This window comes from Lampetra planeri, chromosome 42 (assembly GCF_965212315.1).
Source record: "Lampetra planeri chromosome 42, kcLamPlan1.2.h2, whole genome shotgun sequence".
Lineage (NCBI taxonomy): Eukaryota > Metazoa > Chordata > Hyperoartia > Petromyzontiformes > Petromyzontidae > Lampetra > Lampetra planeri.
Window position 1 is genome coordinate 3,261,240 of NC_136148.1, and position 23,869 is coordinate 3,285,108.

General features: G+C 49.9%; 1 protein-coding gene across 1 annotated transcript in view; it reads right to left on the reverse strand.

The window, feature by feature from the left end:
* Positions 1-1,678: 1,678 nt before the first annotated feature.
* Positions 1,679-23,869, reverse strand: part of LOC144732312 (RNA-binding Raly-like protein) — a 97,111-nt gene continuing 74,920 nt past the window's right edge. Inside the window, exons 5-9 of the mRNA XM_078613782.1 lie at positions 17,710-17,894; positions 16,187-16,300; positions 5,092-5,270; positions 4,517-4,570; positions 1,679-3,079 (exon numbers count right to left, since the gene is read on the reverse strand). Of these exons, the coding sequence (XP_078469908.1) occupies positions 4,532-4,570; positions 5,092-5,270; positions 16,187-16,300; positions 17,710-17,894 (517 nt within the window). The 3' untranslated portion in view covers positions 1,679-3,079; positions 4,517-4,531. The remainder of the gene's footprint in view (positions 3,080-4,516; positions 4,571-5,091; positions 5,271-16,186; positions 16,301-17,709; positions 17,895-23,869) is intronic.

Here is a 23,869-nt window from a genome sequence, read left to right on the forward strand (position 1 = left end):
GAACGTGTTGTCTATATTCATTTAAAGTTGCGCATTTTGATGTGACGTCACATTTCTCAATCCCCCCCCCCCTCGTCACACATCGTCACAAATATCTGACCCGCCCCCCCCCTAGGTGCGTGACGTCATTTATGGACGGCCCCAAAGACAATGCACTATCAGGACATTTATAACTCGAGGTGAGCAGCTCCAAAATTAGACATTTTTTGCAAGTATCAAAGTATGAAAAATCATCGGTTTTTACTCTTTCTAGCAATAAAACAGGTATTCAGATTTCGATTTAAAGCTTTCGTGACTGCAGGGATTCATCTTCTTGGTTCTTTCGGTAAAGTCACGTAGAAGGGAAGTAATAAAATAATAAAAATAAAACATAATAAAACAATTCTCACAAATTGTTTTATGTTTTATTTTTATTATTTTATTACTTCCCTTCTACGTGACTTTACCGAAAGAACCAAGAAGAGGTATTCAGATGTTTGGTGTTTGAACATCTGAACACCAGTTTTATTGCCAGAAAGGGTAAAACCTATTCTTAGTTTTAATACTTTGATACTGGCAAAAAAGGGTTCCGTATTATTCTCTTTGGTTCTTTCGGTAAAGCCACGTAGGTATTAAAAAATATATATTTTACTGGTAGGAACCTCCTGGTTACACCAGCCCACAGGGGATTATTGTGTCCGTCCGTCCGTCGTGCAGGGAGGGGCTGGGTGGGGAGGGTGGGGAGGGGCTGGGTGGGGAGGGTGGGGCCGGGTGGGGAGGATGGGGAGGGGCTGGGTGGGGAGGGCGGTGGGAGGGGTGGGGTTGAGTGGGGAGGGGCTGGTCACCTCGTGGTGCCCTTATAAAACTCAACGTTTAACCTACTCACGCCGGCTTGTGCCCGCCCTCACAGTCGGGCATATTTGCGGAATACACCACGCCGCCGTTGACCCTGGACATTGACAGAGCAACCCAACGTTCCTACCAGCTTCATACGTACGTGACTTTACCGAACAAACCAAAGAGTATGGATTCCTGCAGTCACGAAAGCTTCAAATCAAGGTTCCATTTTAATTATAAGGCAAGTTGTAAATATGGAAGATCGTTTTTTTGTTGCAGGCGCGCGATTTTGCTGCGCCCATCTGTGCGGTGTTTTTCTACGCCAGAAAAATTGTAAATTTAATTGTGTGTGGTTGGGGGGAATATATGAAATAAAAAAGTGTGTATTTTAATTGATTGACACATCGTTCGTAATTTTTACAATAATCTGAGCTTAAATAAACAAATGAAAATGAGAAATGCACAGCCCTTGATTAATCCAATGGCCTATCCACGGCATGTCTGTTATGTGGGTTATTTGACCATACTTCACCACGCCTGGTCAATGCGGATTGGTGAAAAGTTGGGGGGGGAGGGCGAGGGATGGTTCTGATTCACATTTCACTTCGCCACTGATGGTAACCGTGGACGGGAATCAAACTCGGGTCACTCGCTTCAAAACGTCTTGGGCTAACCGCTTCACCACCGACTCTTTGCCCTCACACTGAAAACTGAAATGTAATCGTTTTAGCTCAGACGATGTACTTGTGTGTGTTCACAAATTGCTGCCACCCCCCCCCACCAAAAAAAAAAGTACACACTTAATGAAACGCACACTCCCGTGTCAAAATACCAAATAAAAACGCAATCAAAATCACTCGTGTTTTATTGTTCACGTTTGTTTTTATTATAAGTTGTTTATATCATCGTCGTTATGAAAGGTTATAAATACGTGGTGGGTATGTTTCAAATACAGCACACACACACACAAGTCGCACATAGTCATGAATGAAACCCAACTAATACCATATTTTTCCACTGCATATCCGAGCCATGCCAGGGTCCCTGCCAAACTAGCCTGGTGCAGCCAGCATGGTTTTTCCACTGCACAACCGAGCCATGCCAGGACACTGCCAAGTGAGTTTGGTGCTGCCAGCATGTTCTTTTCCACTGCACAACCGAGCCATTCCAGGGCCCTTTGGCAAACTAGCCTGGCACAGGCATAATTATTTTTTTCCACTGCAGAAGCCGAGCCATGCCGCAGAGAACACGTGCGTTGAACGGGCACTCGACGCCTTTCCGTGTTGTTTAGAACGTAGTAGTAGTAGGGCTTTGGCGAGCAATATTATTCATAATAAAGTGTTTTTTTTTTGGGTTAGGTACTTTAAAAATAACATGTGTCATTAAAACCGCCACCACCCGACCACACAGCCAATTAGTAAGGTTTGTCACATAAACAAAAACGTGCCAATTATTTGCTACTCCAGCACCACAGGCGTGCTTGAGGACTGTTACTCCAAAACATTTACAATTGTTGTAAATGTGTGCACGAGTGGTGGCGGGTTTAACGACACGGATTTATATTTACGTGATCTAACCCCCCACCCTACCCCCAAAGAAAGAAAGCAAAACCTTTATTAATTCTGAGTTGTACTTGACTGACGTCTCACGCACTTGCACACGTCATTAGCCCCGCCCCTGGCCCTGCTTGGCCACCGAACCAGATTGCAGATGTCTCTTTTGTGAGGCTGGCATTTCAATGTGTTGGTTGCCTCGTGCTGGTGTGGTTCGGGTGTGGCCGGTGTAAAAAGTGTTGCGTACGGAGGTGAAGAATTATTATTCCCTTAAAAAAAAAAGGCTAAAGGATGTGGATAGAGCTTTGTGGCGCCTGGAATGAAGAAAATAACCCGTGGAAATGTTAACACAATTCTAAAGACATCACACACACACACACAATGTTGAGACTACAGTTGTCAAAACCGTAAGAAAAACAATTTAGAATGTAATAAAAAAAAACTGTGCCTCCTTCTGTAAGAAAGTAATTCTATCAAGTTATTGTTTTTACGACTCAAAAAAAATCTTTGTTTTATTCGTGTATCTTGTTGCTGCTGTAGTTCATCTTATTTTTTTACGTCAATGTCTGCTTTTTTCTATTGGGGCCTAGTCACGTGGTGGTATTTTGCGCCGAGTAATCGACGTTTTCCATTGGCGACGTGCCCCCCAAACCCCCCCCCCCAACCCCCCCAGGTCTTGCGCCGGAAAATCGTGAACCTCGGGCGCGGATCTGTAAGGGAAGTACAAAAGAAAAAATAAGTTGGACACGCGAGCGAGCGGCAGTCAGTCAGAACGCGTTCCCGTTTCACCTCGGGGAGAGACACTTTTTTTTTACTGTCGATCGCAGACGACACAGCGGCCGTTCGCTCCGGCCGCTTTAGCGCTCGCCGTACGGCTGCGCCGGAGCTTCTCGCAGCGAAAACTGCGGACGATGTTGCCCAACGACCGTGGCACGACCCCCAAAACAAACAACACCTTTGAGCGCAGAGTAAGAGGTTGATTAAGAAACGTAACGACGGCACCGTCGTTTTAAGCAGCGGCTTTTTTGGCTGCCGATCGAACAAAGACGGACGCCGCATCGCGCGCTCTCAGATGCGCTTCCGCGGCCGTCTGGAACGCTCTTCCTTCCGATATTAGGAAGCCACTGGAGCGATGCACTTTTAAATAATCTGGATTGAAAAGCTAATTTCTTTAAAACTCAAATGACTATCTAGTGCGGTGTGTAAACTCAACCACCGGGGAGACAAAGGCGGTCAGGCATGGTAGTGTTTACACACCGCACCGAGTACTCATTTGAGGCCGAGTCGACCTAGGGGAGGCGCAGGACCGTGAGTGGGAATCAAACTCGGGTCACCGGGGAAACGCAGCGCGCTAACCGCTACACCCCCCCCCCACACACGTGCGCACACACACACACACGTGTGCACACACAATCACACGTGTGTGTGCGCGCGAGTCTAATTGACACATACTCGCTGGACACAAACCATCAGCCGACCCTCCCTCCCTGTAGAGGTTGCCCCCTTCCTTGCGCCCCTCCCCCCCTCACTTTCCATGCCACCCACCGCGCCTCCGTAGAAGATGTCACTACGTGCAGTGCCGGCTTAAGCTAGTGCGGGGCCTGTAGCATTTGTTATATAAAGGGGCGCTAGCTAAAAACAACCCCACAAATATTAAAACACACATTTTTAACTTTCATAGTAAAGTAATTGTATTTTTTCATTTGCTATACAGCCAGATAATGAAACAAATCGCTAACATTAAACACCCGGTCGTTCATAAAAGCTGAAGGCGGTATAGTGCTATAGCAATAGAGCAAGTGCAGAATCACTGAACCGGAATTGATAGCTTTCAAGCATTTAGCGCGGGGCCCTTAACACATAATCCTACACCGTCTACGATGGCCGTTTAATGTTGAAACGCCGCCGACAGGTGTCAAAAATGTACCAGTCGCGTCCTATTAGATCAGCGGAGGAAACTGGAAACTTTGATTGGCATGGCAGGCACGACGAGGCCATGTGGCATTTGCCTTCAGCTGCCACTTCTGCTGTTCATAGCTGTGCATACAAATGCATTGCACGCGTGCGCGGGGGTGGGGGGGGGTGAACTATAACGTATACGCGGTGATTCATTAACGAATGCAATGAATCGGACGTGATCCGTTTACCCGGAATCGCAGCGGTCACTGTATTCCATCCTGGTCGCATGTGTGGCTGTTCGTCTGTGAGGAGGAGATGTAAAACAAAAAGAGGGTAACGATTAGCAAATGCAAGCGTGGACAAAATATACGAAGGAAAAAGGTTCGCCCACGGCAGCCTGTTTTGGGGGGGTCGGGGTGGGGTGGGAAAAGTGCCGTTAGCGAGCAATCGATGAAGGTTCGATTATGGTACACGTGGCCGGTGGCTGGGCAGCACCACGCCCGGCCACTTTTGCCCCCCCCCCCATCGCCGACGTTTGCCATGACGCACCGGGCGCTCGGTTAATGCTGAGTCGACCTAGGGGAGGCTCAGGAGACGTTCGGATAATCGTCAGCGGTGTCGTGGAAACAATTAAGGAGCGCAAATCAGAACGGCGCGCGATGTAAAGGCGCTGGCGTGAAAAATAATTAAAGAAAAAAACTACCGCTGACAATTAACTCGCAGAAGCTGCAAACTTTTGTAAAAAAAAACATTCTTTGGCAGCGCATCGCAACACGGACTTGATAGGGGTCGTCCATAAATGAGGAGCCGCGCGTCACCGCACCAGGCGCTGCTCCCCGGAGGAGCGAGGCTCGGCGAGGCCGTGGTCCTCTCCCTCCGCGACCGCCGAGTTCGCGGCGTCGCCGTCGCTGCGCGCTGCCGCCGGCGCGTCCGCGAGCTTGGAGGCCCCAGCGGTGCCGGCGGCGGAGGCGGCTCCCGCGGAGGAGGAGCTACACGACAGCCCTGCTCGCACGCGCACACACGCGCATGCACACACACACACGCGCACGCATATGCGCACACGGCAACACGCGCACACACGCACACACACACACGCACACACACGCAAGTACGCACACACGTGCACACACACACACGCGCACGCACATGCGCACACGACAACACACGCACGCGCACACACGCACGCGCACACACGCACGCGCACACACGCGCACACACGCACACACACGCGCACACACACGCGCACACACACACACGCACACAAACGCGCACCCACATACGCGCACGTACAAAGATAACAAAGATCCCCCGTATAGCCTTAATAGACTGTAGGGGCAAGTGCTGTTAGCGAGCACCTATGAAGGCCGGAACGGTACACGAGGGGGTGGGTGGCCAGCACCACGCCCGACCGACTTTGTCTCCCCAGTGGCGATGTTTACACACCGCACCAGGTACTCATTTAAGGCTGAGTCGACCTAGGGGAGGCCCAGGACCGGTTCAGATAATCGTCACTGGTGTTGGCCGTGAGCGGGAATCGAACCCGGGTCGCCAGGTTCATAGCGCAGCGCGCTAACCGCTACACTACCGCTCCCCATCACACCGCGCCAGGTTCTTATTTGAGGCCGAGTCGACCCTGTTGGACGCCCAGGACCGGTTCAGATAATCGTCACTGGTGTTGGCCGTGAGCGGGTAATCGAACTCGGGCCGCCGGGTTCGCAACGCAGCGCGCTAACCGCTGCACCACCGCTCATCTGCCCGCGCGCACGGGGATCGTGAACGAGGTGAGCGGGCAGCAGTGTTGCCGAAACACTCGACAGCGGAAAGTTACGAAACACAATCTCGCTGTACGTCGCGAAAGAGACCTTCTACAACCCTTGTATCAAATGCGCTGCACGTGGAGATTCTGTTGAGCCTACTTCGCCACGCTGGGTCGGCGCGGGTTGCTGAACGGGGTGCGTTGCCCCAGGACCTGTTCACATGTCAACGCGCTATCGACGAAAGCCGAGGATGGGATTCGATCTGTGGCCACCGCGTCGCCTTCTGAGCTAGCACCTCCGATGAGCGCGGTTGGCGAGGTACGGTGCGACAGAAGTTCAACACGCGGTGCCGTAACACACGAGACAATTCTCCGAGAATCGCACAGACGGGAAAAAAACAACGAAACTGATCCGGGAGCCTCAACACACAAACCCGGACTCGCTTCTGAATCTGCACAACGATGTCCGCGTCACATCCCAGAGAGTCGGAGGATTTGTGGCGAGTTGCTCTGGCAAAGTGTTTTGCGAGAAAATGTTTTTAATTTTCGATTTAAAGCTTTCGGTAAATTCACGTAGAAGAGAAATAATAAAATAATAAAAATAAAACATAATAAAATCTTTTATTATATTATTTTATTATTTTTATTATTTTATTATTTCTCTTCTACGTGACTTTACCGAAAGAACCAAGAAGATGTTTTTAATTGTTGTTGCTAGTTTCGGTGTGAGTTGGTGTGTGTGCAGTGTGGGGGGCGGGGATGCGGGTGGGGGGGACTGGAATGACCACCTGTTTATGGGCCGTCCATTAATGACGTCACGCGGTTTCGGATGATTTTTGACGAACCCCCCCCCCTTCGTCACACGGCGTCACAAAAAGTCAGACCCTCCCCCTAAAATATGACGTCACAAAGCTCTGCCCCCCTCCCTAAATAAATAAAACATGCTTCAAATCGCTTTAAACTATTGTCATTGTAGTGCGTATTTAATGTGGCGTATGCACTCTGATGGTGTAGGAGAAAACATTTCTTAAAAAGTCTATTTCATTAAGTGGAATGTGTTGTTCATATTTATTTAAAGTTGCGCATTTTTTTGTGACGTCAAATTTCTTAACCCACCCCCCCCCTCGTCACACATCGTCACAAATGTCTGACACCCCCCCCCCCCTAGGTGCGTGACGTCATTTATGGACGGCCCCTTAGCACTTAGACGGTCGACGATACGTTACCGCCCGTCAACTACAAGTCCAGCTCCTGGTCACCGATGACCACTCTGGCCACATTCAATTTGATCCGCCACTTGATTTGGCGAAATGCCACCTGCGAACATTTACGAATCTCAGTTTGCCAAGTGTGGGAGAAGTACAGCCACCTCCGGCGTGAATATGTGGTGACATGTCAAGCCGCCTTTCGAAAAACAAAAACAACAGATGTATGGCTTCCTGTGTGATATTTACATTTTTCCACGGGCCGAATTTATAAACAAGGGCTTATCCACTACTCTGCTAGCGTGCCAAATAATTGCTTTGTCTCAAGACACAATGCCAGTTGAACAAATTCAGGATAATATAACAGGATGTATATATATATAAATACATTTGTGCTTGACCTTGGGGTTCTGAGTGGATGATTTGTCTCATTAAAATGATTCCGAAGCACAACTGGGGCGAAAGTGGAGGAAAACACTGGGAGAATAGCAAACATAAAAACAGCTACACGACCGTGTAATTTAAATAATTTCAGATGCTTAATTGACTAGGCCATTAAGCAGACTGCATCGCAGCTGAAGGCTAACCTACATTTTGCACGGAAGATTAAATTGCCGACCCAAAAAAGGCTTGGATTTACTTTTTCTTCGTGTTGAGCAGTTTGGCAATCGAGAGGAGCTGCTGTATCAGCAGGAAACAAATAATAATAATAAAACAACAGGTAACCATGCAAAATGATTCCCTTCACATTACAGACGAGTTGTTCTCATTACGCTTTGCGGCTGAGGGTTGAATACGCGCGAACGCTTTAGCGCCGTGAGGACGTTTTTTAAAAATACGATCCAAAATGAGCGCAATTTGAGCGTGAAAGTTCCGTCGCCCCATTGAAGACCGGGCCACACTCATCAAAAGGCTTGCCCAAAACACGGCTGATCAACAACAACAAAAAACCAGCACTAAAAGGTTCGGCCTTGCAGGACGCGCGCCCAATCTGCCAGCGACGACGCCGTCGCACGCGACGGGCGTATTGATCGTAACGTTAACTGCGCTTTTAATGTGTCCATCTGTGAGGCGCCCTGTGACAATGCATTGTGGGCGTCGAGTGGGAGAAGTCAGTGCCGCAAAAAACGTTTGACTCGACCCGTTCTGTCCGTGCGGTATCGAGTGTTTGCTCACCGCATGCTTGGTTTTTTTGCCGGGTTTTCAGGGTTCCACTCACACGGCCGATAACGCCTTAATATATGGAGGACTGCTGAGCTTGGGCATTTTTGGCGTCGATTCAAAACGCCTGGCTGCCATCCAGCCCGTCTGTGGTTCCTCACGCCTCCGAATGATTCCCTCTGTTCTAGAGCGAGCGAATGGACACTGCGCACGTTCCAAGTTGAAATCATAACAACAATTTTTGTTCCGCCTGAGGACGACCGCTTGTGTTGCGATCGAAACGTCGTGATTTATAACCGAAGAGTATGGATTCCTGCAGTCACGAAAGCTTCAAGATTGAACAATTATAATTATCTGATGATTCACTGGTGAATCAAAAGGATAATCAATGAAATGTCAATAACTTAAAACGAATCGAATCGGGCAGCTCTTGACTGCAAACGCGAAACAGACCTGGGCACTGGTGTTGTTAAAGTGCCGTGGTTCGTCTCTTCGTGAATTTAGCAGTTTAAATTTTGCAGTTTTATTTTTTTTAAATACCAGTGAAGGGTCCTCGGACGGGCAAAGGGACAAATTGACACGATGTAATATTTTAAATCGGGCACAGAAATAAATAATCTATTGGCACCACCGAACAAAAACGAGCGTCAGCATCCAAGGATGTCTCCTGCAACGGTCACACGCTCGCCGACTTTCGCTGCAAAGTTTCAAAATTGGCACTTTAAACAACAACAAATGTAATTAAAATGTGATTTCAGTGGCTACGAAGCACCCTATTTTTTTGTTTTGTTTCTAAGAATCGCCGGGGTAATGTGGATTTACGCGTGAGAAGTGTTTTTGTCGCCGCAGTAAAAATTGCGTCTTTCGGCCGTCAATTTGTTTTCGTCGCAACGGTGAGAAATGAAGGCGGCAATATCAGCAGCTCTCGCGAGTAAACACAATTGTGGGGGGAGAAAAAAAGTTACATCAAATAACGAAATATATATTTAAAAAAAAACGGTGAAGAGAAGAAAATAACTGAAATAATAAACACCGAAAAAGAGACACTGCGCTATTCGGCATCTCAAACCGACGTGATAAATAAGAAATAAAATACGTGGATGTCTGTTTTGCTGCCAAAACAAAATAAAATGTAATTTACTGTCCTTCGGCCCACGGGCCCTGCTGGCCCCAGTGTGTTCCAGCGACGTTCATGGGACGGTGACACGGCCCAAAGACCAGCGCGCTTGCCCTGTGCCATTGCAAGCGTGATGCAGTTCGAGCCGGCGACCGACCCTGGTTAACCCTTTCCCGTTCAGAGGCAAATGCAAGTTGCGGGGTGCGGGTCCCGTTAACCTCTGAATCTCGGGAACTCGCAAGCGGCTCGGCGTTGATTCAATTTTTTTAGAGGAGGCGTAGTAACGCCGTTGTTTTTAAAGACGTTGCTACTCACCGCATAGAGCCACAGTGACACGACCGCAACTCTATGATAGCTGGCAACAATCTGGGCCACACGCCCCTCCCCGCTTGGCCTTGTGGGAGCCTCGGTACCGATAAAGTGACTTTATTTTCGTTTTTCTTCCGGTTTCGATTTGACGATATGCACGTACGTCGTCGGAACTGAAGGGGAAGAAAAGCTGGCCAACCGAAGCTAAACTCCGTCTGTTGCATAGTGGACGAAAAACAGTACGGTCCATATTTTGCCAAATATTATAAGTCACTCAGAAATGACCGATTTACTCGAAAGATTATTTGATTTGATCTCACGGCGTGGCAATTTCTTAAATCCGCTCAGCCACCTCCGTCCACCCAAATCCATCAGCAGGTCACGTGCAGTGGAGTTCAATGTGGGTGTATACTCCCGTTACTTCTAAGGCGTCTCGCCATCGTGGGAGAGGCGACCCAAGTAACTCCTCTGGAAGGAGGGGGCCTTTCTAGAGCTCGTCCGAGTGAAGATCCTTCTGCCAGCATGGAATGCAATCGGGCCACTGCAGGGCTCCACCTTTGCCCACATTTTACGACCCAAAATGCACAGCGAACCACGCATGGGGCAGCGGTAATGACCGGCACGGCTCTGGAGAATGTTATTCCTTGCCTCATTACTCCGGGGCTGCTTGGGAAATTCCTTTGTGCCTCGATTATAGAAAAAAAAATGTTATTAGACTGGGGCTGCATGGTGCTTTGTGCCTAATGGCTCACCGTTTTATTATATTTCATGGGAGCTTATGAGAACCGGGAATTCGATCATGCCACACACACACACACGTGTGTGTATTGATATACGGTATACACATATATCAAAGGTTCATTGCTGACTTGCATGGCATACCGAGCTTGTGCGTGTGTGTCTATCATTGTGAAGCAGTGGTGTCGCGGTTGACTCATATCTGAGCCGGTTGTGGGCCTCTCCTAGGTTGACGCGGCCTCAAATGGGTACCTGGTGCAATGTGTAAACATCGCCACTGGGGAGACAAAGGCGGTCGAGTGTGGTGTTGCCCACCCACCCCTCCATCGTGTGCTACGCTGGCCCTCATACGTGCTACTCGCTAACAGCACTTGCCCCAAGAGTCTGTTGAGGCTACACGGGGCATCTTTATCTTTGTCTATCATTGGAAGCAAGGAGTCGTTCGCATTCCGTACAGCTGTGGAAAAAAAACCACTGCGCCGGGAACTTCTTCCTTCAAAAGCACCAGGGCGAAAAACGTCGGGCGCCAATCGGATTAGCAACACGCGCTCACTGCCCGAAAACGAATGGCAGACAGCTGTGGAGCACACCCGCGACAACCTGCGCAACGGCCCGTTAGGACCGTGCATAATTTTGACCTTTCGAGGCATAATCTGCAATTCAATGTATCCGCTGATGTCAACCTATTCATAACGTCAACTGCGGTGAAAATGTACCCCCACCCCCACCTCCGCCGACTCGAAGTATTCCAAGCGCGAACTCTCCAACTGCGAGTCAGTCGGTCTCTCTGCCATTTCTCTCTCTCTCTCTCTCCATCTCCTCTCACTCGAGGAGATCGCATCGCTCGAAGTGCCGGGCCCCTGCAGCGACAGCGCAAACGGCTCAACCACGACAAATGCGACGCGGCACACCGGCGGTGTGCTATGCGCACTCGTCAATGAATCAACGATGTCGTACTTTCCGCGACACCGATTCGGGATCGCAATGAAACGTGCGTTCGGAGTATTCGGCCGCTGTGAATTTCCACACGATCATCAGCCGCCTCTCGTCGGGCGATCGTGTGCGATGGCCAGGACGATCCTGAACAAAGAGCTGTTCAGTGGGGCTTTACCTGCTAAAATAATTAAAAACGAATTGATAATTATTTTTTTTACCCTTCTATCTGGCAACAAAACTGACACCTTTTTTTACAAGGAGTCATGTTTGCATAGACCACAATACCTGCAGTCATAATGCAAACAAAAAACACAACTCTGATAATGTATGCACTGTCCTTGAAGTTGATTAGTCCACACCCGAGACAGTATTCCTTAGAGCCTAGTCTCACATGGGTTGGACCAGATGACGCCAAAAGGGGAAAAAACTAATTGTTAGAAAAGTCAACAAAAACCTTGACGCTGTGGCACAACGAAGCACGAACGGGTGGGGTTTTCACACAATACCAGTTTTCTACCCACAACGCCATGCTTTGTTGATAACATCATCATGCCGAGGGGTGGGCATGGGGGGATTATTTGCTTCAGGCCGGACAAAGCGCGTTTGTCTGCGCTGATCGTTACACCCCGACGCAAACTGAGCGCGTTCGTGTGTGTGTGTGTCTGAGAATGGCGCATTAGAAATCCAATTTCCTGACGATATTGTGTTCGTTTGGACGAAACGTATGGGCATTTTTATTCCACTCTCCCCTCTCTCTCTCTCAGTTCTCCCTCTTTCATCTTCTCTTCTGCTTTCTTCGAATAATAGAAAATACATCTCTTTGCGGGGTGTTTAGAATTTCAAATTTGTAATTCATATTCATACATTGAATTAGAATGTTTTCACATTTGTTACGAACGAGCAATTGCATTCATCTATCCAAGGAGTATAGAAGCATTATTGACAAACAACAATAACTAAAATTTTGATTTAAAGCTTTCGTGACTGCAGGGATTAATATTATTGGATCGTTCGGTAATGTCACGTAGAAGGGAAAAACCGCCACTTTAAAAAAAAATTCTTGCTGTGGATTTCACACCTGATGATGATTGCTTGTGTTGCAGTCGAAACGTCGTGAGAATTTTTATTGTTTTATATTTGTATTATTTTATTATTTCCCTTCTACGTGACTTTACCGAAAGAACCAAGAATAACAATAACTCGCTATATCTCGATTTATATCTGTCGTATGTTTGGATGGAGAGCCTCTTTCGCAGCCGCACTATATCCGAGGTCATTGACGCTCTCGTGTTATATATATTAGATGGTTTGGGAAATGGGCCTTTTGCACATTAGTACTCTCTTTTAGACAATGGACACTGATGATGGGTCAATGCCTGAAACGTCGGCCTATTTTATGTTTGCCTGCGCAGCGGTGGTATTCGCGAGGAATGTGGCGAGTTGATTTTTTTTCTAATTCGTGCTTGCAGCCCACTGCCAATGGCAGTCCCTTCACTTGTTAATTTTTGTTTCTTTTTAAATTGTATTTATTAATTCCGGAATTCCAGAATTGACGTTACAATCTCACACTGCGGCACATGCCTCTTGCGCATGCAGGAGGCTGACAGAGGTCCGTGCCTCTGCGTATCTATAGTCAGTATTACAACAACAACAAGCTACGCAAAGGTAAATCAACAAGGGCAGGCCACTCCGGCAGAACACACCAATGCATACATATTTTTTAAACAAATTTGGCTCCTATTGATTTCAGCACAACATGCCACAGAGGTCATTGGTGGGAATAAACATAGCAATTTCTGTCCACAGTCATACGATCCTAATCGTTTACGGTAAAAAAAAAAATTAATTTTTTCCCCCCTTCAGGTGTGGCTATGGACTATGGGGAGGGCAGGCAATCGTGCGGGAGAGAGAGAGCCGGGCGCGTTGTTGTTGTTGTTGTTGTTGGGGCGAAAGAAAAATGACCAAACGGGCAAGCCGGCCGTGTCCATTTTTCAAACGGTGGTGGGGGGGGGGGGGTCAAAAATGAAAAAAAAATCATCATTAAGAAATGAAATCGATGAAATGACAGCCGTTTAATCAGCGTCGCCCGAGGGCCTCGTGTTTCCCCCGTAAAAGATTGACAGGAAATTTAAAGGGGTCGCTTGAACCTCTCGCAATGAACTGAGAAATGGTAAAAAACAAACAAAGACAAAGATACCCGTATAGCCTGTGACAGACTGTTTGGGGGCAAAGTGCTGTTAGCGAGCAGCGCCTACGAAGGCCTGGACGGCACACGAGGGGGCGAGTGGCCAGCACCAACGCCCGGCCGCCTTTGTCTCCCTCGTGGCGATGTTTACTACACACCGCACCAGGTACTCATTTGAGGCTGAGTCGACCTAGGGGAGGCCCAGGACCGGTTCAGATAATCGTCACTGGTGTTGGCCGTGAGCAGCATCAATAACCGCAACCGCTCCCCTCGCTAGCCTCTACGATAGCGGTTAACAAAAAACACACGCGCACATGCACGCACGCACGCACGCGCACGCCACCTTCAAAAGAACACAAAACCACCAGGAGGCCTTTCAATTTAAATATGCTTTCACAATGAATGTTCTTGTTTGCGAGCGAACTCTTTTCGTTTCGTCTCCTGGAGTTGCTGAGCATAAAAATAGGCGACGACGTCGTGTCGTAATTCTATCCAACGGAGAGAGACGAAGATTGAAAGCTTTTTCTTTCACGTGCGTACACCGGCTTAAATCCCAAGTCTCCTTTAAACAAAAAGAAAAAAAGATGATTACGATTTCTATGGGCACTTTTAATGTATCCTCATCATGTGCCATGATTAATACGCTGCTGGACGTGGACTTCCACTGATTTCGCTGATCCTTAAATTGTGTAGCTTAAAATAAGATATGAATAAAAAATATATATAATATATGTGTAATGACAGTTGAGTCAACCTACTGTGCGAATGGACTAGTGGCCACGGGAGGTGATGACAGGGGAGTCAGCCTGCAGTGCGAGTGGACTAGTGGCCACGGGAGGTAATGACAGGGGAGTCAGCCTGCAGTGCGAGTGGACTAGTGACCACGGGAGGTAATGACAGGGGAGTCAGCCTGCAGTGCGAGTGGACTAGTGGCCACGGGAGGTAATGACAGGGGAGTCAGCCTGCAGTGCGAGTGGACTAGTGGCCACGGGAAGTAATGACAGGGGAGTCAGCCTGCAGTGCGAGTGGACTGGTGGCTACGGGAATGATCGTGAATTGGAGCATGACCAGGTGACGGAAGAGGACGGTGGAGTCTGCCGGTGGAGCGAGCGGTCTAGAACCAGCGAGAAGGTTCGGGAATAGGGGCGTGGCCTCGGACCGTGTATAAGGGAGAGTTGCGTGGGAGACTCGGGGATGTTGCAGTGGGGGTCTCCGCCTGTTCGAGTGTGAGCACTAAAGAAACCATCTCAAGACAATTGCGTCCAAGTCGCCATCACAATTGTATTTGATAATCCACCGTCGGATGAAGGTCTCTCAACGCTGTGTGGCTCCAATTGTTTCTCCATAATCTCACCAATGCTCGTCAGTGCAGCCGGGTGGCGGTGGTGGCGGCTACGCACGCCTGTAAATCCAGCGCTGTGGAGGACGAGGAGTTGGTGGGTCGCACAAAACGTTGCGAAACTCCATTCCCGTCGGGCACCGAGGAGGAAACCGTACTCTGGCTCGCCAGGAGAAGGCGGTACGTGCGGTGAAGTGAGGACTAATATCATCAAGTTCCTTCTCCATTGGGATCGCGTGTTTCCACCCTCACATGCGTTGGTTTTCTCGGGGCTGCTCCGGTTTTCTCCCACGTGTGTGATTGGCTGAAAACATCTTAATGTGGAGAGGACCGTAAAACTTGGGCAATTGACTCGCCTCCTGGCCGCCACCTTCGCGCTCGTCTGTGCATGAACGATTACGCTTTATATTTACGGAGATAAAACAAAAACTAAACATGATGTAGGGATGCCAATTTCACATCTGCTTCGAATCACTTCCATCCTGCTCACGTAATATGCCTTTGTGACACACGTCGCTTTGTGATGTCAATATTTCTGGGACAATCATACATTCCGTAACGAGGCCAGATTTTCGGATTCATCCGTAAATGGGGGAGGTGGGGGGTGCGCATCAACATAACATCAGCATCCCATTTTCATCGAGGATCAAATCCAATCCTCGCAATCGCAATCCGATGCACGCACGGCGAACACGAGAACCGATTACTCGCGGTGAATTCGAAACGTCGTTTTTTTTACACGCTTTTATTTAACTCACTCTGTCTGTTGTATCCTCAACTCTTGTAACTCAATTTTAACCCACTTCCCAATGTCGTATCGACTGCAAACTTGGTATACGTATGTCACGCTGATGACAATACTATATTCTATCATTAAAAATAATATATATATATTTAAGCAATGTTTGTATATCTTATGTTTCGGCTTGGGTCTAATAGTCCACGCTCAACTCACGCTGGCTGTAAATCACCACAGTCCCTTACGTTATGGCAAGCTTCGGGGCTACTTCCTGGAGTCGTGGAGTTCTTCCATTACTCGTACGGTACATTTCATTAAAGCGCGTTTTAAAAAAAGTATTTTTAAATATTACTTTTTTCTGTTTGCCTCGTTTATCGCGAGTTTAGTTTTTTGCGTCGCCTTTCGGAGTCGGCCACGCGCGAACCAAACCCACCGTTCTGAGGTCTCTGCTCCTTCTCGATCTTCTCCAGATTCTCCAGGAGCGAATCGATGCGGAACTTCACCTGCCGCAGCTCCCCCTTGATGGCCTGCAGACTCAGGGCCCGCACTGCCAGAGGCGCGCGACAGAGAGAGAGAGAAGCAGCAGGGAGGCCACGGCAGGGATTACTCAGACACCATTTGTACCGACGGCGAGGCACGGCGCACTCGCGGCACAAGCGGCAGAAGTCGCAACCGGGTACCCAATACCCCTACCCGATACCCGGCTACCCGTACCCGGCCGGGTAAGGGTACGGGTACCCATTTGCGACCCTGGTGCATCCGGGTACGGGTATGGGTAAGGAATCAAAACCCGTTTGCGAGCTCTGACGGGCGGTTTCCCCACCGGGATATTTGCCGGTTCGAGCCGTGGAATAAAACAAAACCGTGATGCGCCAGGCCTCACAAGACATCGGAATCTGGCACAGGGGCTGGACCGATTGGAGCGCTCATTTGCGTGTGACGCCACCAACGGCACGGCACGGGCTTCTGCCGTGGAAAAAACAAGCCCAGCACGCCTCTTTTGGACCCGTGCTGAGCTAGCTTGGCACAGCCCAGGCGTGGCTCAAGCAGCGTGTCAGCAAACAAAGGGGTAGAAACTCACACTGCCACCCACCACCCAGCCGCTTGCACTCCGTGTGGTTTGGCTTCCTGGAAAGTGAGCAGGACCAATCGAGCAATCGACGGACCGACCGTCCGATTGTGCCACGGTGGCGAGATATGATCTCTCGCGCCTGGTATGCAGGAGATCGTGGGTTCAATCCCGACCCTGACACCTGCTGTATATTTGGGAGTTTGCGTGTCTCTCTCACCGTTGGTGGCGTGGATTTTTCTCCGGGCCCACCAGTTTTTCCCTCCACATTAAGAATCAACGTGCGTTAAGAATATTTGTCTGTTATACATTTCCACGCGATGAGCCACTCCGTTGAGCTACCATATGTGATAGCCAGGTAGCTTCTGAAAAAGATCTATAGCAGCTCAGTGGGGCCTTACCCGGTAAAATAAAAAATTAACCCGTAAAAACAAAGTTTTTCACTATAAATCCTTTATATGCGTGGCGGCTAGAGTCCTCTCGTCATCTGGCTTGAGATGGCTGCCACCATTAAGCAATTGGTAATTAAATATACAATTTTTGTTTCCTAAAATGTTGAAAATTTTGGAAAAAAATTTTCACGAAAATAAATAGTCACGCACAACGAGTCTGTGTGCAAAATGTCAGCTCGATTGGATCGCGGGAAGTGGGTTAAAAAACGACCGAAATATTTGCACGGTCGTAAGCGCACAAGCAAGTGAACTTAATATAAAGGATTTAAAAATAGTTTCATAGATCGGATGACCGACCGACTGACCAACTGATCGGCCAAGCATCTGCTGCGTCGACAAAGAGAGAAAGAAAGACAGCGCTTGCTGCTGGGGGCCAGGGGGGTGGGGGTTGCGAGGGAGGGGGGAGGGGGCGGTGGGAGGGGTGGGGGTGCTCACGTTTTGGTGCGGGGGCCGCGGTGCCAGTGATGGTGGAGCGTGGGCCGCCCTTCATGGGGAAGCCGCCCTTGCCCCGGCGTGGCGGAGCCGGCGCCGAGATGCGGGGCCGCTTGGCCGGCAGCAGGGCCAGCGGGGGCAGCGGCGGCAGCGGCGGTGGCGGTGCCCGCACGGGGAACTCGTAAAGCCTGGCGGGGCGGCGGACGGACGCAGCGGCTTTAACAACGGCGGCAGCAGCAACCGTCAAACCCGGCGAGAGCTTACCGAGCGAGCCGAATGCGGCGACTTGATGAAAAAAATGTAAGCAACATTTTTCTATTTATTTTGCCAGGTAATGCCCCTGCTGAGCTGTGGACTGTAGCTCTCATTCAGAAGCGACCTGGCCACAGATGTTAGCTCAGAGAAGTGGCCCATCACGCGGACATTTACGGCAGGCAAATACTGGAAACGCGTGATGTTGATTCTAAATGTGGAGGGGAAAACCGGAGGACCTGCAGCGAAATCCACGCGGCCACGGGGAGAGAAACACGCAAACACCAAATATACAGCAGGCGTCAGGGTGGGGATCGAGCCCACTGCCTCCTGTATACCGGGCGAGGTAGTTAACATCTCCTCGCCACCGTGGCGTTTAACAGCAGCCTCCAGCGCAGTGATGCCGCACGTGGCCGTTACGAAGCCCTTTGTGATAGGGGCGCAGCCCCGCAAACTGCCGGCTTACGCCACCCGCTGGCGGAACGGACTCCACTACGAGAGGGAACTCAAGAGAGAGAGAGGAGAGCGCTTCTAAAATGCGCATCGGAAGACGTTTTGAACGGAGGTGTGAGTACCCATACTTTACCCCACCACGTGTGACGACTAACTGTGGTGCACTCTTCTTGTTTCTTTCGGTAAAGTCACGTAGAATTGAAATAATAAAAGTAAAAATAATAAAATAATTTATTTTATTATTTCAATTCTACGTGACTTTACCGAAAGAACCAAGAAGATGAATCCCTGCAGTCACGAAAGCTTTAAATCGAAATTGTGGTGCACTCATTTATTCAGATGCGAGGTGGGGGGCGGGGGGTTAACTGATGCACAGTGTGAGCAAAGCAATTGCAGGGTTGCACCTTTAACCTCATCCAATTAACAAAGCCAATATTAATAGGCAGAATATGCTTCTTTGGAATGGCGGTACCCGCATATAAGTGGTACACACCACGTGCATAAGATACTCTTGAGTTAAAGAATGTTGTTAAATTAAATCTAGAAATCTATTTATTATCTTTAAAATATATATTAATTCGTAAATGTGTTTTTGGTGTGAACACACTGACATATTTAAAATAACCCCTTTTCAATGATTTTTAAAAAAATATTAATTTAATAAGTTGCGTTTTTGGGATAAAACAATTCCTGGAATCTACGACACCTTGAGACGACTTGTGAAACACGTTATGTAAGTTTTAATTGTAGTTCCGGGATTATTAGCATTGTCAACCGTGAACGACAAAACAACACTAAGAAAACATTAATATCTAATAACAACGTTTCTGGCGATGACCCTTCTTAGACAATATCTTTCATAGACTTATTTGCGACATGCTCATTTATTTGGCCGAGGCGTTATCTCCCCCGCCTGCGAGGCAGCCTTAACAGACTGTTGGGGCGAGTGCTGTTAGCCAACACCGAAGGCCGGCACGGCACACGAGGGGGTGGGTGGCCAACACCACGCCCGGCCGCCTTTGTCTCCGCAGTGTCGATGTTTACACACCGCACCAGGTAGTCATTTGAGGCTGAGTCGACCCAGGGGAGACCCAAGACCGGTTCATATAATCGTCACTGGTGTTGGCCGTGAGCCGGAATCGAACTCGGGTCGCCAGGTTCGTAGCGCAGCGCGCTAACCGCTTCACCACCGCTCCCCACGTACACACACAAACACACGCCAGGTACACACACATCCCACGTACACACACACAACCCACGTACATACACACACACACACGCGCGCGCGCGCAGACGCACACACCCCACGTACACACACACACACACACCCCACGTACACACACACACACAACCCACGTACATACACACACACACGCGCGCGGGCAGACGCACACAGACGCGCTGCGTGCAAACACGGCGGAGGGCCGAGCCGCCCCTAATTTAAATGTAAATCTCCTGCTCGCCTTCTTCGCGTGCCGAGCGAACCAAACAAAACGGAGGGAGCGCGCCTTCCCGAACAATGGGAAACGCGGACCGCGAGCGAAACCGCGAGACTCACCGCCGCCGTCGCGAAACGCAAATTATTTCTTACAATTGTGTACCGCTCGGGCGCAAGAGAGTTCCAGAAAAAAATATAAACAATCGAGGAGGAAGGAGGGAAATAAGGTGCGTGGGTTGTTGTTGTTGTTGTTGTGGCTGTGATGGTGGTGGTGATGATAGGTGCTGGAGAAGAGACGGAGCTGATGTGGTACAGGAGGATGTGGGGCTGGGTGGACCAGCGGTGTCAAGGTCGGCCTCTGTGGAGGAGGAGGCTCGTGAAGGACGCCGCTACTGGGCAGTCGGGAGGCAGTCGCCCTCCAGCAATAGCGGAGGTGCCACGCTCACAACAACGACCGAAGCACCGGGCGGCTAAAACGGTGCAAGTTTGGCACAGTAGGGGGACACAGGTGGTGCATCTGCCAGTTATCTCCGTGAACCCGTGGAAGCAGGATCTGACCTGTGACCTGTCAGCAGCAAATCATCGACACTTCACGTGGCCCCAAAGTGCTCCTCGCCTTGCCAAAGCGCCGTGGTGGCGTCACCGCCACTTAGTGGCGGTTGTTGTTGTTGTTGCTGCTGCTGCTGTTGATAGGGATGCAGCGGTGAAGGCTGGCTAAGCTGGCTGTCCCCGGGAGCCACTCTCCTGCCAGTCCGGGAAACTTTTAGACTCTTACCCACGCCAGGTGTGCCAATTAGCGCCGGGACTCGACGGCTCGCCAATTAACCACCTCTGTTCGCCGCACCCGGCGCGTGGGCTCACGTAGCCCGCCCCCCACCCCGTCATCCCACCTGTATAGGGTCATCCTCCACGACCCTGATGCCTGCTGTATATTTGGAGTTTGCGTGTCTCTCTCTCATCATCATCACGGTAGCTATGATATGTTAACTACCTCTCCCGGTATACAGGAGATCGTGGGTTCGATCCCGACCCTGACGCCTGCTGCATATTTGGAGTTTGTGTGTCTCTCTCATCATCATCACGGTGGCTAGAAGATGTTAACTACCTCTCTCGGTATACAGGAGATCGTGGGTTCGATCCCGACACTGACGCCTGCTACATATTTGGAGTTTGTGTGTCTCTCTCTCATCATGATCACGGTAGCTATGAGATGTTAACAACCTCGCCTTGTATACAGGAGGTCGTAGGTCCGATTCCGACCCTGACGTCTGCTGTGTATATTTGGAGTTTGTGTGTGTCTCTCTCCCCGTGGTCGCGTGAATTTTTCTCCGGGTCCTCCAGTTTTTTCCCTCCACATTTAGAATCAACGTGAGTTCATAGTAATGTGGCTGCTATAAACGCGCACGTGATGATAGGCCACTTCGTTGAGCTATCATCTGTGACAGCCAGGTCGCTTCTGAACAAGAGATAACGCAGCTCAGTGGGGCCTCACCTGGTAAAAAAAAAAATTGTGAATAGTTCATGTACCTCTTAAATCACGTGTGTCGTAGAATGCATCATCGAGCAGTTCGGCTGCTTGCTGCGCCTGTGCGAACGGAGTTGTGATTCTCTTACTGCCGTACAGTCAGTCCTTTGTCACTCCTGTATCGCCACTACTTATTGTTCTGATCGACGTTGTGCCTCGATGCCTCCGCCCATGTCACGCGTTTGTTCCACTAAAACCGACTCTTTCACACTCTCACCCGTCCAGTGTTCAACCACCGCTCTGCAGAACCCAGCAACTTCAACGCCATTCCGCTTGCTTCGCACTTGCCCCGCTCAATTCCCTCGAGTCCCAATAGCCTTGCTCAGTTAGACAAACGTGCTTGTTCGCTTTGGAACTTTCCTCCCATTAGCCTCACGTCAACATTCTCCCGTAACCTGGCTCAGTTCAATGCGCGCGCGAGCTTTAATTTGCCGTACGATAATAATAATCATTGCTCTCCGTCATTGGCCACGCCGCATTTGTTGACCTATGACACCCGTGCTCGCACCTCCGATTAGCGCGGGTGGCTACGTACGGTGTGAAAGAAGTTCAACATACATATACGTGCAAACATTTGTGCTAACAAAACTTAAAAACGGCACCCCTTGGGAAGGCCTAAGCAACGTTTGCGGCACTCAGCATCCGGAGCGCTCCGATTTGGTGTTCGGTTCGGGTCGTAGTAGCGCGCGTTGTTTGGCGCGACGTCTGACGTTTCGCTCCACATTATGGGAGCCTCCTCAGGACCCAAATGCAGCTATTCGTTCTGAATTATGCGCCCGAAAAAGCTCCCGGCACGTGGAGCGAAACGTCGGTCGTCGTGCCGAGGAGCACACGCACGGTTCGACCTTAGAACGCACCGCAAGCATTGAACCGTTCTGTTCCTAGACCCCACCGCAGCATTGTATCGTTCTGTTCCTAGACCCCACCGCAGCATTGTATCGTTCTGTTCCTAGAACACACCGCAGCATTGTATCGTTCTGTTCCCAGAACACACCGCAGCATTGTATCGTTCTGTTCCCAGAACACACCGCAGCATTGTATCGTTCTGTTCCCAGAACACACCGCAGCATTGTATCGTTCTGTTCCCAGAACACACCGCAGCATTGTATCGTTCTGCTCCCAGAACACACCGCAGCATTGTATCGTTCTGCTCCCAGAACACACCGCAGCATTGTATCGTTCTGTTCCCAGAACACACCGCAGCATTGTATCGTTCTGTTCCCAGAACACACCGCAGCATTGTATCGTTCTGTTCCCAGAACACACCGCAGCATTGTATCGTTCTGTTCCCAGAACACACCGCAGCATTGTATCGTTCTGCTCCCAGAACACACCGCAGCATTGTATCGTTCTGCTCCCAGAACACACCGCAGCATTGTATCGTTCTGTTCCCAGAACACACCGCAGCATTGTATCGTTCTGCTCCCAGAACACACCGCAGCATTGTATCGTTCTGCTCCCAGAACACACCGCAGCATTGTATCGTTCTGTTCCCAGAACACACCGCAGCATTGTATCGTTCTGCTCCCAGAAGGTGCCCAGCATTTCGCTGCACGCGCCGTGAGCTTATTACCCTTTCACAAAATCAGAGAGCTTCCTTCCCATTCATTCCCCGAAGAAGCTGCCGGCACGTGGTGCCAAACGTCGAACTTCGTGGCGAACAACTTCTACGCGACTGCACGACCGGACAGCGCGCCGGAGCGCTGTGCTTTGAGGGCTGCACCACCGGGGAACATCCTGCGGCTTGGCGCAGTCTCATTTCATGGTGACCCCCGCGTAGCCGAATGGCCTCGATGCTCTCTTGGCCATTAAACACGCGGCACTCCTTCCCAGAGAGGCGATGCTCTCGCGTCTACGAGGCTGCTGCTCGGCTTTCAATTTACGAGCAGCACGCCGGGTTAAGTGCGCGCCCACGCTTTGCGCACGTGTAGGCTGGGATAGAGTGCATGGGGGTCTGGGCGAGGCGGGGGGGGGGGTATCCGAGTGGGGGGGGGGGGGTATCGGGCTGATCGCGAGCGAGTTAGATTTGCAAAATCCATCATCGCGTGAACTCCGGTGCTCATCCACGACGCAGCAGCAGCAGCGGATTTTGGCTCAGCCATCGAACAAAGGTGGTGGTCACCGCATCGAACGCCGCTTTCCAGACGCGCTTCCGCGGCCGTCTGGAACGCTCTTCCTTCTGATGTTATGAAACCACTGGAGCAGTGAACTTTTAAATCATCATCTAGATTGATGGACTAATTTCTTTAAAACTACTTTTTGTATTTCGTTTGTTGTCCATCCCTGGCACCTCCGATTAGCGCGGTTGGCTACGTACGGTGCGAAAGAAATTCAACACACACGCAGTACAACCGCGTGTGGAAGGACCCTTCACCGTCGGTCGTAAACGCTACGTACATCATGATCATTGTTCGCACTTTCGCTCATCGCCCGTTGTCAATCCACTGCTGCGTTAAGGCCTCCCCCCCACGCTGCGTTACGGGGCCGTTGTTTGA